General features: G+C 37.7%; 1 protein-coding gene across 1 annotated transcript in view; it reads left to right on the forward strand.

Moving 5' to 3' along the window:
• Window positions 1-15,962, forward strand: part of LOC108231037 (potassium/sodium hyperpolarization-activated cyclic nucleotide-gated channel 1) — a 70,929-nt gene that overhangs the window by 21,165 nt on the left and 33,802 nt on the right. The window contains exon 3 of the mRNA XM_017407846.2: window positions 10,547-10,708. Coding sequence (XP_017263335.1) covers window positions 10,547-10,708 — 162 coding nt within the window. The remainder of the gene's footprint in view (window positions 1-10,546; window positions 10,709-15,962) is intronic.

Genomic DNA, 15,962 nt, shown 5'->3' on the forward strand with positions numbered 1-15,962 from the left:
GACTTTTTCTGGTGATAACTTTTTGGAGGCCGTGATCGCTGAAAACACACCGGGAACGCCAGAGTGCGTCTTAACGCCACTAAAACACATAGGATGCTTCGAGCTAAAGCCAAAAGCACAAAAAATAGGTGCTTCTACGGCACTGGCACTGCTTCAAAAAAGGACAGCGTCGAGAAATATCGCTGGACGCAGCGTTAGACAGTGCCAGTCAGTGGTGTGGGGCTCATAATGAACAAAAAAAAAAGGTGTAGTTAGAGTAAATAACTGCAATAACCTGCAGACTCTTACATGGAGTAACACTCTCATTTGGCTGCTCAGATTTGGAAAAACATGCTTTATATTCCCTGAGCCAAGCCATTATCAGACAGTTTAAATAATGTAGCCAGTAAAATCCAAGGTTCAGTGTTTTTTGCTTGAAAAACAACCTATTTATTATTAGTCCAGGGTGTTATTATGTCCATCAGCTAACTGAATATTGGACCAATCAGTGCAGGTCTGATTGACTGATTCTCCGTGAGGCACATAAAGTAATGATCCCCTGAGTAATTAGACTGAAGCACCACCATTCATCCCAGGCATCTTGAAATGATGCCTTGTGCAAATGAATTAATTAGTAACTAGTGAAGCATTAAGATTTCTCCTTCTTTCACTTCCCAGGAGTTAATGTTGCTCTGAATGAATGTAGTGAAGGACCCTTTGTCATGCTGCCATGACGACAGCTGTTTTTTTTTGTTTTTTTTAAACAGCGCGTCATTATCAGAGCTGCAGCGTTACAGACAGACAGACAGGATTATAAAGAACATCAGCTGTAGTCACGATGCAACAGTTAGCAGAGATAAGTGAGGCTGCTGACTGTGCTGATGCTCCTCTCTGACTCATAATACCAGGTAGCTTTCGTAGGCGTTAGCGTTTACGCTGCTATTTTCTAGCTGTCTTTGCACAACATCTCAGGCTAAGATGACGTGACTATCATCTCAGGTATCATAGGTGGGGTTTCAGAAAGGATCAACTTTGAGTGTCTCCCAGCACACAGGGAAGAGTTGTTCTCACTTTACTTTGTAGTCGGAAGGGTCCATCTCTGCTGATGTTTACAAGAGCACAGCAGGTCACCCTGTGCAATCCAGTCAAATCCTCCTGCTCTCACATGGGCACTAATCTTCCATGACTGCTTTCTACAGCATGACTACAACTCTGCTTACAAGGCTGGACCACTCTGTCCTCTCTGTCACTCCTCCGTCCGGCTGTTGAGTTTTTTTTTCTCCTTCTGTCTTTGTTGATTTCTATTTTTGACTCTTTCCCTCCTTTTTGCCTTTCCTTTACCCTTTGTTTTCAGTCCGTTGTCTCTTTTTCCTTTATTTCCTCATTGCTTCAGTCCTTTTTTATTTATTTATTATTTCTTCATATTACTCCTATTCTTTGTTTTCACCTGTTTTTCTTCTTTTTTTTCTTCCATATCTACTCCTTTCTACATTTCTTCATTTTTCCAAGTATCCTTCCCTCAATCTTTTTTCCTGGTTTACTTTGATCCTTTATTTTGTTGTGTGATAACTGTATAGCTGCACCTGACATAAAAAACCCCTTCATTTCTTTTATTTTGAGGAACTCAAATAAAATGTAAAAACAATCTAACGGATGTAACAGACACCGCTTGTGATAATGTTAATAACCTCTCCCTCTACATACAAAATACTTAAAAAACAAACTTAAATGTATTTGAAGGCGAGGTAAAAACTAAAGGTAGCAAAATCGTTACTAGAAGCTGCAAGCAGCACAAGGTTGACTAAAAGTTAAAAGTTGGTAAAGGCTAGCTAAAAGCTAAAAGTAGCAGAATAGTAGATAAATGGTAAACAAAAATAAAGCTTTAAACTGAAGCAGAAGAGAAAATGTGTTTTTTTAAGGAATAGAAGAGATCTGAATGCATTTTAATAGAAAGAAAATATTTGTCAGTAAAGTTAAATATTTCTAAAAGTATTAAAGTTATAGAAACCAAACATCATAGTACCCTTGAATGAGCTGAATGTTTTAATATATGAATGGCTCAAACAGCACAATGTATACAGAAGTACTTAGCCTGCAAAAAATGTACGGGAAAACTAAAAAGAGGTAAACATTGTACTGTGTATATTTGAGTTGGTTTTATCTTGAGATTTCTAGAGGTTTGTTTTCAGGTTTAAAACTGATGAGGCGCTTTGCAGAACTTATTTAATCCAGGGTGAAGTAATGTTTCTGTTATTTACAGCTTTCTGATTCCATTTCAACCTGCTGTTTTTGTCCTTTCTCTCCTCACCAGTTCTTTCATAAACGAACCGACCGAGGACAATTACTGTATTTAAAACCCTCAATAATAATAATTCCATAATTAGACAAACAGAAGGAAAAAGGAGCCATGTGGTGGCACAGTTATTCTTGAGGGTACACACATGTTTTTGGACAGTATGTCCACACATGCTATGCATCAGCCTCATTTCCCCGTCATGCTGAGTCCACTGAAGTCGCAGGCGGCGCCGTCTGAACTCTGTGGGTTTGGAGAGTTGCATCTACATGATATATTGGACCTCAGCTGGCATTGTTTTGCATCCACTGCTCGGGTTACAGGTACAAATCAATAAAACATCCATCCATAAATATGTTTACTTGTTCCCCTGATGCACTGAGCCTGTTCTTTTTTTTTTTTAGCTTTAAAAGAAACATCTTAATGATTTAGCATAAATTACCTTCCTTTGCATTTAACAATTCCTTCTTTCACTGAGAATAAGTAATAAAATGCATATTGCCTGCCACCTTGTACGCCAAAGTTTGAAACAAAGATCTTGTGCTCTGTTAGCACTTGGAGTGTGTGATGGGGGTGACCCTCATCTACTAACACACCATATTTTAGCTTAATATCTAAAAAAAATTGACCAAGTTATAGGCATTTTTGAGTTTGGTAAGTTTTATCAGCAGAGGTAGCCATCTTGAATTGAGTTGATTCCAGTTGTAGACGAACATCCACTGGTTTGTGAGATGTCTCTGCTAACAAACAAGCAGACACATGTAATTATCACACACCTTTTATGGCGGGGGCAAAAGAGAAGATTTAGCATGGATCAGCGTTAACAAAACAGAAGAAGTGCAGGAAACTTGAATTACATATAGCATTTTTTTTTTTTTTTCAATTTTGAAGCTTTTTTTTTTTACTGTGAGCTTGTGTCCCAGTTGATGCTGCTGTCAGTGCAGCCCTGGATGGGAAAGCACAGATTAAGGCAGAACAGAAGTGTTGAGGTTATCACGCTCACACGACCAAAATAGACGCAGAGCGGGTGAAACGGCGGCCACGGCAGCCAGTTGAGGAAGGACAGCGTGATGTGTGTTCAGGAAAGAACAAAAGGAAAACAGACAGATACAAAAAGAAAAGAAAAGAAAATGAACAAGAGCAACGGTGTTCCCACAGGAAAAAAAAAAGTATTTGCTTTCATGACAGACCTGCTTCGGAGGGGTGAAAGCATTGAACAAAGGCATTGATTTATTGGTGCTGTCGTGGAAAGAAGTTTTTGAACTCAGCACGTACATTTTTATCCCATTTTTATTTGCTCGCTGGTAATTTCCACTATGATTTCACAGTTTAGTGCGATAATTAAATATTGCATTTTCTAATGTCATGAGGTTACCATTACACATTAATTAGACTAACTGTGCCGCACATATTATACCCCTCTCACAGACACACACACACTCACATACACACATAAATATTCGAGCATTTGTAACTCTAGAGCTCAGAAACAGGCATCTTCTTCATTTCTTGTTTAGTGATCTGAGAATTAGAGGACTGATTTGACAAAGAACAACAAAAAAACAACAAAAAAACAAAGCAACAAAGGGTAAGAGCTCATTCTGCATCTCAGTCCAACGTGTTTGAGCTACAAATGTCTTCATATGAACTCCCTTATTTTGGTTCTTGTCTTTTTTGGCTCATTAGCGCTGAATATGATTTTAGAGAGCTGTCCCAGTGAAAAAACATCTGTGGTTGTTTTATGTAAAACTGTCTGGGTCTGCTGAGCGTAGCACAGCTTTGTGTTGGGAGTTCAAATGTGTAGCTTCAAAGTAAATCAGGAGGAGTGCCGACGACTGTGATTTATTTATTTTTTCTTCTTTTTTTTGTTTACTGTATTGATAATCCTTTTGTTCTTTTTCATGAGCACAATTCCGAATGCAGGACCGAGATGTTCAGAGTGATATTTACAGATACTTGTTACTCTGCCAGAGAAAGACAAGAGCCTCCAATGAGGAAGTAACTTTTAATGTATGTGTGCTTTGCTGTAATAATAGACTACTTGCCGTTTCCTGCTATAATAAAGATGCTATTGATCGCTTGCTGCAGGAAAGCAAAGGCATATATCTGTCTGTTAGCAAAATATCTCACGATTTTAATAAAAACCTGGATGTACATCTACGACTGACTATCTTTTGGAGCCAACTCAGTTCAACAAGCGCCTGAATAAGAGCTATTTATGCAAAATTTCAGCCACTGACTGTACAAGACATTGCTTCTTCCCTCCTTCTGTGCGGTCTAGTCTACTCTTTGAGTGTTTTTTAAACAGATCTGCACACTGATGAGGTTTCCAGAGTATACAATGTACTGCCTGAAGCCCTGAAGTGATGCCAACTGCACTTATGTCTATTTATTGCTGAACTATAGTTACATCAACATGATTACACACTCCACACAATGGTCACGTGAATCATAATTACAGCAAGCTGCTTTTCCTTGAAGGAGAGAAGGGCTTTGGAAATGTTTCTCTGTTCAAAGTTATATTTCGTTGCCTCTTCATCAGTTAATTAAATGGAACAGTAAATGAAAATAACTAAAGTAGTATTAATTCTTGTTACATATGATTTCTTTTTTAACAAATCCATGTTCAGCTGTCCTTTTTGTAATTAAGAAGAACTAAGCGAGATCCAAATGGAGATTTTACAAGATGATGTTAAGCAGGAGAGTTCCAGAGTTCCTGGAAGCAGTTTTGTTAGCCCTCCATGTAATGGCCAGTGGTGGATTTAATCCACTCAAATTAGTCCCCTGCTAATCCTCGCTGACCCCAGACAGAGGTCACTCATGTCCAATTTAAACATGCATAAAGGCCACTTTGTTGGTGCGTGTTTAGGGCTCTCAGCTTGATGACATGTAATTCTCCTGCCTGCTCTTTTCTCCGCACATTTGTTTTAAAAGGTCAGCCAACCATAAATATAACAAACTGATGGCAGCTGTAGAAAGTCTGTAAAAATAAAAAAACAAGTTTTTTTGTGAAATACATTATGAATGGCACTGATTTAAGAAAAAAAGCAATCCTGTTTATATGTGTGTTTGCATATGTAAAACCAAAAGACCAAAAAATGTTCATGTCTAAGTATTTAGTGCATGTGGACAGATGTGAATGATCTTGTTGGCTGACACAACCAGCATGTGACTTTGTGTCACTATCATATCACATCTTGGCTGTTTGTCTCTACAGTATTAGAGGATTATACTGACCAGCAGCTCGCTCCCCAGTGAAATTTAGGCTTCATGAACTTAATTCTTAGCCAGTTTTTTGTCAATGCCATCTGTGAACATTGATGGTGGTTTGAGCTCATTGTTGGTTCTACCTTTGCTGTAGATTTAAACTGAAACTTTGTTTTTGGCACAATGGGATGGGATAGAAAAATTACTGATTTTGATACAGATAAATGAAGTTGTTAAAGTCTACTATTATAAGCAGGTGATTCAGTCCACTTGACAAAATAGTGATTGTTCACTTGTTTACGAACCAGGATACTCTGTAGCCAGTGTCTAAAAATAGCATGAAGTGGCCACGAAAGCTTAGTTAAAACAGCAGGTATCTTGTTCGTGTTATATGTTCCTTAAAGAACCTAAATGTCTGTAATGGTAGAACTTTTGCAAATTAAAAAAAAGTTTAAAAAAAATTAAAATAAGAACAAATCTGTCAAAATGCATTTTTTACCATCATAGCCTTTTTCTGTGCTGTGGCCATTAAAGTGGAAGTGGAGGTTTTTTTTTTTTTTTTTTTCCAAAACAAGAAAAAAAAATTACGTTGTGAAGGTGGTGGGTCTCAACATGGATGAAGAGGCAGAAACAGAGCTGAGTGATTATTGTAGAAACCCTCTGATGCCAAAAAGATAATGATCCCCTCCTCAGGTAGGACTCTAACATCTGCTTTCCCTTTCTCATACTTAAACATGAATGTGCTGCTAATTTCAAGCAAAAACCTTTAGATTCAAGATTCTGAATTTGATTCTGTAACATTATGAATCTTCATGATTCACTTCCTATAGATGTATTATTTGTTCCATAATAAACTTGCTAGAAAAATAAAATTCAGTCTTTGATCAAGTTTCATAATAGAAGCCTTAATTCCCAAATGACTTGAAGTACAAATACAATATCAAAAAAATTGTAGTCAGATGGTAATATTGAATCCTAATTTAAAGAAGATATATAGGTATTATGAACTGATTATTATCTGGTTCCAGTCTTTGAACAATGTCAAAGTAGAAAGTAGATGAATGAATGTTGTCATCGCACTGTTTTCTCACAAGGGAATTAAAATGGAAAATCTACCTCTGAAAAAAAAAACCTGAATATTGCTGTTGGCTTGTTTGTAAACTAAATGCAAACACTTTAAAAGCTCAAGGTCATCATGTCTTCTGGACCATTTGTTAAGAAAAAAGTGGTCTTTGTTGTCTATGGACACAACATGACAACGGTGTTTAAACCATCAAGATATATTAGACCTAAAGACGGGACCTGAAGCCAGAAGTTGAAGCCTCAAAGGATGGCTGGCTGCAGTACAATTTTTAAGACTCGCCCCTCCATGTAAACAAATGGAACATTTGTCTGAATAAAAAAAAAAAACACTTCCGATCATTTTTTCCAGGTGTTGAGTTTTGTTGACTCTTGTACCTCTTACCTTGCTGCCATTTGTTCAAACATGTATTTTTCTAACACATTTGGTTTAAATTAATTATTTGAGTCTTGTTTGTGAGTTGGGAGGGTTTTGTAGGCTCTGGTTCTTAAAATACAACATGGCAGCACCCCAAAACAATGGGCATTTTGGCTTCAATACTGAACAACAGGAGAAGCCTAGTCCATCTTTATTAATGCTGATGGTTTAAACCACCAACCTGCTGATGGGAAATGAGTAAGAACGCTTTTGGGGATAGGATTAGGTTAGCTTTATCCCATGTGTGCTCAGTCAGATTGGAATGCAGGGAAACCACAAAGAAATCCTGAGCTATCTTTGCTGCACCCTCTGACTCAGTAAGGGAGTCTTCTGATACTCAGGAGTACCACTGCCACAGGAAGCTGTGTTTAGTGAATAGTACTGTCATCATTCTCCTCTAGGGTTGTGGATCTGAGTTTAGCTTGCTGTTGCTTTAAGCTACTGATAGACATTTACTCTGGCTCATTTTGCATTTGGTCACTGTGACAATGTTCTCGTCTTTTAAACCCACAAACTCAGAACAAAACCAATATTTCCACATCACTAGAGGCGAATCACTCTGCTGTGTAACTAACTAAGCAACACATGGAGTTCTGTGCACATGTTTTAAACCCTCCCTCGTTATTTTGGACGGGTTTAAACTGGACTTGATCAGCGGTTCTCAATGCTTTTTGAAAATCTTTCCAAGATTTTTTTCTGTCGACTTTGGCCGCTTTTCACTCATTTTCTGTCCAGTCATTTTCACTCCAGTTGATTTATTTTTGTCTTGTTTTGTTGAAACAAAAGAAACCATAAGATACAGTTTTTATAGGACTACAGGCAATATTCTAAAAATGTATTAAATAAAGCACTTGAAATGCAAATCTATTGGACAATAGTTTGTTATAGGAAAAAAACGTAATTCCAGTTTTACCAGTTCATTTGGAAAGATTCAGTTACCAGCTATACTGTTGTCAAGTGTAAGATAGACTTTATTATCCCTAGGGTGAGCACATGCAGCTAGGAGACTGTTGTGGGTAAAAATGGATCATTTGAATACAATACAAAGAATAATTTAGAAAATTCGTCAATATAAAAGATCCGAGCTTGTGAGATTATCTCTTTGAAAGTTCAGTGTGTAAACTGATTATTTTTAAGGAGGAAAAAAAAAAGAAATTTTGAGGTATATAGATACATTTTAGTGTGTTTAATCAAACTCAGGTGGAGGAGTTTGGGGTTATCTCTTTGCAAGATGACAAAACCATGATATGACAAGCAAAACAATTAAAATCCAAAGACAGGATGCATGGCATTGACTGTGGTTAAGTAAAAATAGTGATTATTTTAGGAGTCTTCTATTGGTAATGTAACAAAAACAAACTCCTGGACAAAGATTGGAAAATTTGGTTCTTTGTGTTAGCAGTGTCATGATATTTGACAACTGTGTACATAACCTTCTTTCTGTTTTACTTGATTTATGTTCATTTTTATTGAAATGATCTAATTTATCACGAGTTCAGATTCATTCTCATATCATTGTACAGCCCAGTAAATGCATTTTGTTTTAAAATATCATAATCTGAACGGAACGTTTGATTATAAACTGATTTTCTCTGGCTACCTACTGCTCCCAGCAGGGCTTCTCGAAGTGACGTCCTCTGAAATGTGAACCCAGACCAACTCCCCTCTGTGTTAATGACTTTCTGCATCTTTCCCTTCTGTCCTTTGTGACGCAGCACAACCCAAAGGTCACAGAAACTTCCCAGCAAAGTGAGACGGTCCTTGGGAATTTGGAAAACCTTGTTCCAACCTTCACACAGAGCACCTTCTCACCCTTCAATCACCCTCTCTCTCGCTCTTTTTTTCTCTTTTGTTGTGTTTTCTGACTATGCAGTTGGAGTAAAGTGCACAAAAGCTATCAACCCTTGACTGTTATTGTCTAGCTATTTCTAATTAAAAAAGGGACCAAAGGGATACTTCCAGTTGTACTCATTTTTTTAGTAAATTATAACTTCAGATGTAGTTATAGTGTGTGTCATCTAGTTTTTGTTTTGTCTCACCATTTTCCTCTGAGTGTTGTGTTTTCCCCTTTTGTCATCAAACTATAATTGATGCTAAATGAGGAGAACAAATGTAGGTAGCAGAGGAGACGTTAGGTGCACTGAGACAGCCACCCTGTGAGCTAATTTTAGCCTTTCAGGCCAATGCACTGTGTCTCCCTGTGGATGAGTTGAACCATAGAGGGATCTGAGCATCAGCTCAGGCCCTTTTTTCCTCTCCTCTCTTCTGTTTGTGGACGCCGTTCTTTGTGCGGGAAGGTTACAGGACAACCACATCAGACTGAAGTGGAGAGATACAAAGCGCTTTTGCAGCACCTGGGGGTTTGGTCAGACTGATTGGGAATAGGGAGAGAATTATCACAGTGCACAGCACATCAGCACAGCCTGTTCATATTTGAACGCTTCTTTCTGAAGGCAGAATCTGTGAGAAGAGAATAGAAAGCTGACATCTGATACGAGGTGCCTTTTTCCGAAATCACAAGCATAAAACAGATTTAAAGAGAGAAACAAAAGTTAATGACACTCCAAGATTAAAGTCAAACATGAAAAAAGACTAAATTAAAAAAAGTAATCATAAATTAACCAAACATTTCTTATAAAAGTTTACTTTTTTAAACTTTTGGATGACACAGTGAACCAATTAAATAGTAAGGCCAAAGATAAATTTATGTGGAGTGGAAAGCTATCAGTTTAAAATAGATAATAATTACCTGCAAATCATATTCTTTCTATTCAGCAAAGTGAGAAATGGGGCAGGTTTATTATGCAAAACGAACCAATCAGCAGCCACGCTTCTTCTTTTTCAAGTTTTTTTTTTTTTGGGCGGGGGGGAAGGACAAATTAAGCCTCAGTACAAGGAAGACTGTGGAATAACTAACCTGGAAATAAGTAATGGGCTTTTCATGCTAATGATGGTTTTTCATGCTAATGAGTAACTCTGAATGAGCGCTGTAGTCATCCAGGCGTGAGTCAATTCACTACGTCCAGATCGGATGGAAATGAAGCAGCTTCTCCCTGCAGATGTGCATGCTCAAACCCCCTCCCACCCCCCAGATGACTTTCTATTTTGAAACTTTCTTGCTCTGATTAAATAGCCACACCAGCGGTAGCACTCGTCCCAACTTATTGCATTTGAACACACTAACTGGCTAATTATTTCAGTGGCCTGCACTCTCTTTATCATTCAAGACCTTTGCTTAGTATTACCTGCACTACCCCATGCTGTATGTGGGCTTCCTCCACTGCTCCATTTGTTGTGGAAAGTATCCATGTTGAATGGTGAACGCAAAGTCTAAATCTTTGTGGATAAACAGGCACAACATGCCCTCAGCTTCAAAGGTGACTTTTTACTTCTGTGAACATTGTTTTTTAATCTTTTTGTATTTTTGCAAAAGTGGTCCAAGAGCAGTTTAGAGTCACTGCACATAATCCATCTAAATCTGGACTCTGATTTTGATGTATGAATGTCAGAATTCTGATGAGGTCTAACCGAGGTCCCTGTCTCTCCCTCCTCCTGTCTCTCTTCTGCAGATTTTCCATATGACCTATGACCTGGCGAGTGCAGTGGTAAGAATATTCAATTTGATAGGGATGATGCTGCTTCTGTGTCACTGGGATGGCTGTCTACAATATCTGGTGCCTCTCCTTCAAGACTTTCCCCCTGACTGCTGGGTGTCCCTAAATGGTATGGTTGTAAGTATTAAACATTTTTTTCTTTTGTATTAAATAAACAGCATAAAGTTTCTTTTACCTTAGCCACTGTGCCTCCCTACACTTGTTGGAGTTTTCTGAAGGGATGAGGACAGGAGTTTTGGTTTTTGCAGATTATCTCATTTTGTTTGGCAGGACTTATTAGCTTTAAGGTGGTGTCTCACTATGCCGCGACTATTTGGTGAACAGCATTCATGAGGGAGTCTCCTGAATGTCTCACAACGTTCACGGTGGTTCTCAATTTTCTTGTGCGAGTCCCTAAGGTAGCAGTCCTGTCACTTGAGTTTTAAAAATGTTCAAAACATTTTGTAACAAATTTTCTCTGAAAATAGTCACAGAGTTGATGTGGGTGCCTCAAGCTTGCCTTGAACCCACCTAAATTTTCTCGTTGGGATCTCTAACCTGTCTCAAGAGTGCTTTAGCTGTGTTTTGACACCTGCACAGGAGTTCTCCTCCAACAGAAGACATCCGGGGCAAATGTCCAAGACCAAAACCCTTGCTGATCATAAATAATGATTTTTTAAAAACTGTTCCAAAACTGTTTCAAGTGTACTCCGGCAGATTAATTCATAGTTGTGGGGACGGCTGTCAAGCTGGGTACAAAACAATGGGTATAATGACAATGTGGACAAAGTAATGTGCACGGCCATGACTACAGTTTTGCAAGTAGTGGACACAAAAATGGGCTGTGATTTGGTTGCAAACACTCAGAATTCAGTGGGACTGTAATGGAAAATTTGCCTATTTTCTTTAAAGTTTTCCACAATTTGAGTTGCCAACCAGTCCCCAACAGTTGCAGCCCAGTGAGATACTACCTTTACCTCATGTGGACTGCTGGAATTTTCTTAAAAATGCCCAAATTTCCTAAATTTGTAATGCTATTCAGATGTTTTAATGACATCCGGAGCTCACAACAGTGTTGCAGCTTGTAATTCCAGTAAGTTTAGTCAAAGACACCTGGACTTATTTTTCTTTTCATTTCACTTCTCATCTGAGGAGCTTTCTTAGTTCAATCTGAAAAATGCTGAATTCCAAGCTTTAAAACTGCGATGAGCTAATCCATTTTTTGCTAGCTGAACCCACAGGCAAATCCTCTCCTTCCCATCCATCCTCGGGGTCATTAGGGTTTACAGTTTAAAAGCTCGGAACTCCACATTTTTCTGTTTTACTTGAGATGAAAAGATAAGAAGCAAAATGTCTCCAGAACTCAAAAAGATGTCCGCTTGCCTTTGATGAAACTTGCGCTGACGAACGCTGCCAAAGTGGCTTTCCTCTGTTTTCTTTGCTAAGGGACAATTTTGTACTCATCAGGTTGAAAACCTCAAAAGGAGCATGAGTAACATTAATGCCTCACCAAAAAGTGCAGAAAGTTTTTTTGCAGGGTGCTCAGAGAGGCCACAGAAGAAAGGAAATGTTCTTGTTCTGTTGGTGCCCATGAGCAGCTGCATATGCTTGTTTAAAAATGCCTCTGATGTTTATGTCATGCTAATAACGAGGCCACTTGTCCCAGGAAAAAAAAAATGGTCAGCATCTCTGCTGCTAAATGATTATTGTGGAAAATGTAGAAAATAATGATAAAACAGAATAACAATTTAGTTTTAATGGTAACACCGAGAATGTTAATAGAGTTTTAAATAAACTAGTGCAGCTTGCTTAAACTTTTGCAGTCCAGGTTTCCCATTATTTTGAGAAAACGGAGTCATATTCTGTGTGTGCGCTGCAAACGAAGCCTCTTGGTTTTGTATTCTGGTCCGGCTGCCTGGTGATGAATACAAGTGTCTTCTTTTTTTTCCTGTTCTATTACATGGTTCGGTACAGTACAGTGCAGTTCTGTTCGCCTCTTTCCTGCTTCATTTTCCACAGCGACACTGTCCTCTGAATGTGGGTAGAATCAGCTATTCATCATCGCAGGACGTGAAGCTGCGATGACACAGATACACAACTTCCCTTTGTGTGTGTTTATGACTTTAAAGGGATTTCACATACACTCTTAGTCAAAGCAACTCACAATTGAAGACAATAGACTAGTAGTTTCTGAAGTGAAGTTTTTACAACTGAAAAGTCTGAATCTATTTTAGGAGGAATTGATATGGACTGAGTGCAGCTCAGGCCAAGAAAGTAAATGTGTATCTTTTTGTAAATGCATACTTGCAATGAATAAATATGCTCCTACTTTATTATTCAGATATATAATATGTGATCTGAGTGTACAAATATCTGGGATTCATGTTGCAAATTGTGTATCAGACTTTCAAACTTCATACAACAAGAAAGTATATTGTGCATGGACTGTAGTTTTAGGTTCACAAATAATGATTCTTTCTGACCAGTCCACAGTCTGCATCATTTCGTACCTACTTGGCTCACTGGAAAGCTTACTGGAGATGGTCCACATTATTACTTCCTGTCATGGAAAATCATAAAAGATTGAGCTGTACTGTACCATGAAATGATACATTCAAAACTGTTCATGTTTGAAGACACTGAAGCTGAAAATACACAAAAGAGTCCTGCTATTTAATACCAAAGTGGGTTGTGGAATCTTAACAAAATATTTGTTTTCATCAGCCTTTCTTTTAGCAATAAATATTAGTTTAAAATTTCAGTTCATCAAGATACCCACTTCTTAAACTTCTTTTTTTTTAACAGCTCTCAATAGAGAGTATACATGTCCTGATTGTAGTGAAATTATTTGGAGTTGTATACAACACTGCAAAAGTCTTATATTATACCCCATTTGTTTCTGCTAAGAAGATTTTGGCTTCTTTTTCCTTCATTTTCTGTCCCCTACCTGTTTGTTCCAACAAGAAGTTTTTGAATGTTTGTTCAGCTCAGACCTATTAATCCTTCAACCATAAGCAGGCTCCTAAATTCAATGGATGAGCTGATATAGTGTCAATACATAACAAAATTTAACCTAAACCTGACTTTGTTTGGGATCTTTAGACATTTTTGTGTTTAGCTTGTCACAAAAATGTAATTTGTTCCCATTTGTTTAGTTAAATCTATGGAAAATACCAAAGGTAGTACAGTTTCACAGACAAAAAAATAATATTTAGCACCAAGAAGGGGATTCCCAAAAAGCTATTAGTTGAAAGTTTTATGCACAATGGATGATCAACTAAAGAATCAATCCTTCTCTCATGTCCTTTCACGTTTTTCCTGTTTCTTGCAGAAATAATTTTCACATCCTGTTCATTGCTTTAGACACTTTTTTAGGCCAACACGTTCATTTTGTCTTTCCCTTAGCTCCCGTTAAAATAAATGTTAAATAGAAAAATGTTTTAGATTCTTTAGATCCACATTTACCTTTTTTTATTTCATTGCCTTCTGCCACTCAGAGTGAACATCCCTTTTGCACCTAACAGCATTCCTCTGTTCACTATCATGAGAGACTAATTATGAGCATTTTAGGTAGAAACATGGGAGGCTTTAACCTGTTTCATGTGTAAGAAGTGTGTAATAGACCCACTGGTTCCCTGTGGAGCTGTTTTCACACATTAATACCAAAGATATTCAGAAAATTCTGGTTCAAACTTTTTTTTGGGAGCTGCCTTTCGCAGGTTTTTCTCAGTGGGAGTTTCTCTGATTGAGATGTTCTCTCTGTATGAACTGTGAGCTAAAAGAATGAGGCTTCATGGTTGCTTTTTTTGTAGTATAGAGCATAGAAATACCACATGTGTTTGAACGTATACACAATATCAATGAGCAGGTGTAACATCCAGATCTGTAACCAAAAGCTATCTGGCACCAACTTTTAGTAGACGGTGCATTTGCTATAAAAGCATCAAAGTATCCGATGCTACATTAAGACAAAGTCCAACCTGCTGATCTTAAGGAGTGCATGCTTCAAATATTTAACATCTTGTATGCTAACTTTCTAGACCATTTTAATGCCAAAGTACCTGTTAAAAAAGAGACAAGAAAAATCTATCAGCATTTGTTTTTTATATAATCATTATGGGGTTTATGTGTGTGGGGGGCAAAGGTCAAACGGTATTTCTCTGAAGTGGTTTTGACCAAATAAATGAGGCAAAGATTTGTCAGGTTGCTGGCAACAAGTAGAACAGTATGGTGTTTGATTACTAGAAAAAAGAGAAGAAAAAAAGTCACTTTGACCCAAAATAATACAAAAGACAGGACTTTTTTTTATTTTAATCAGTCGTCTAGTGGCTAAATTAGTTTTTGTGATGGGTTGTTTAAATAAAAAGAATTAAAGGGGTTCTATGGAAAGGTTATGAACAATTAACATGTTACCTGTTACAGATAACTCTTTGAATGACCTGTGTTTTTAAGAAATAGTTTCATTTTACTGACTGATGATGTAACGGCCAGCCGGAGTGAGCTGAAGAACAAAATGGATCACTGCCATAAATTCAAAACTAAAAAAAATTATTGTGATTCATGTGAAGGCTGTTTTTTATAACCTTTACATCACGGTTCGTTTCACATTACATGGCTATTCTGGCAGAAAAAAATACAATATACCTGCCAGACCACACCAAAAGTGCTACAGCTAGCTGCTGCTGTTATTTGCACTGACCGCTAACCACAGAACTACATGTAAATAGCTGTGTAATGCCAAACGAATGGTGTAAAAGATGGAAAAAAAACAGCGTTTGTTTAAATTGCTATGACTTTTTTGAAATTATAGTTGCGTTAGGATGGCAACAGTCCACTAACTCGCCATTAGCTTGTCAATCCAGCCCAAATTAAACATTATTTCTTTAATAAGTTGTTCAAAGAGCTATCTACAACAGGTAAGATATGATTGTTCACAATATTTTCACAACACCCCTCTTAAAAATTCTGAACAATCCTGTAGGGTTTTAAAATGACTTTTCCTGATTTTACGTAGATATGTTTAGGTGACTCAAAATGCACACTATTTTGTAGTGAATGGCCAGGTCTTTTGTATTCTTTGTTGTGTTACTGAGCTGGAGTTTTGTAAAAGATTAATTCTGTCTCGTTGGGAATTCTAGGTGTAGTGAAAATCGACAGATGGAGATGTACAACAGCAGCTCTGCAGCTCTGCTTTTGTTTTTTCAAGCCCCCTTCTTTGTGTGATTTTTCTTTTACGATATTCTGCATCTTTCATCTTCTTGTTCTGCCTCTTAAGTCGGGGGTCAAGCATTGCTGCTCCTCTCAGAGCAATCTGATTGTTGGAGTAGAGTGTACATGCCTACTGGGTAACACTGTGACTGCCTGCCTGTGGCGCTCTTCTGCCTTCTCTTCT

This window comes from Kryptolebias marmoratus, linkage group LG14, assembly GCF_001649575.2.
Source record: "Kryptolebias marmoratus isolate JLee-2015 linkage group LG14, ASM164957v2, whole genome shotgun sequence".
Classification (NCBI taxonomy): domain Eukaryota; kingdom Metazoa; phylum Chordata; class Actinopteri; order Cyprinodontiformes; family Rivulidae; genus Kryptolebias; species Kryptolebias marmoratus.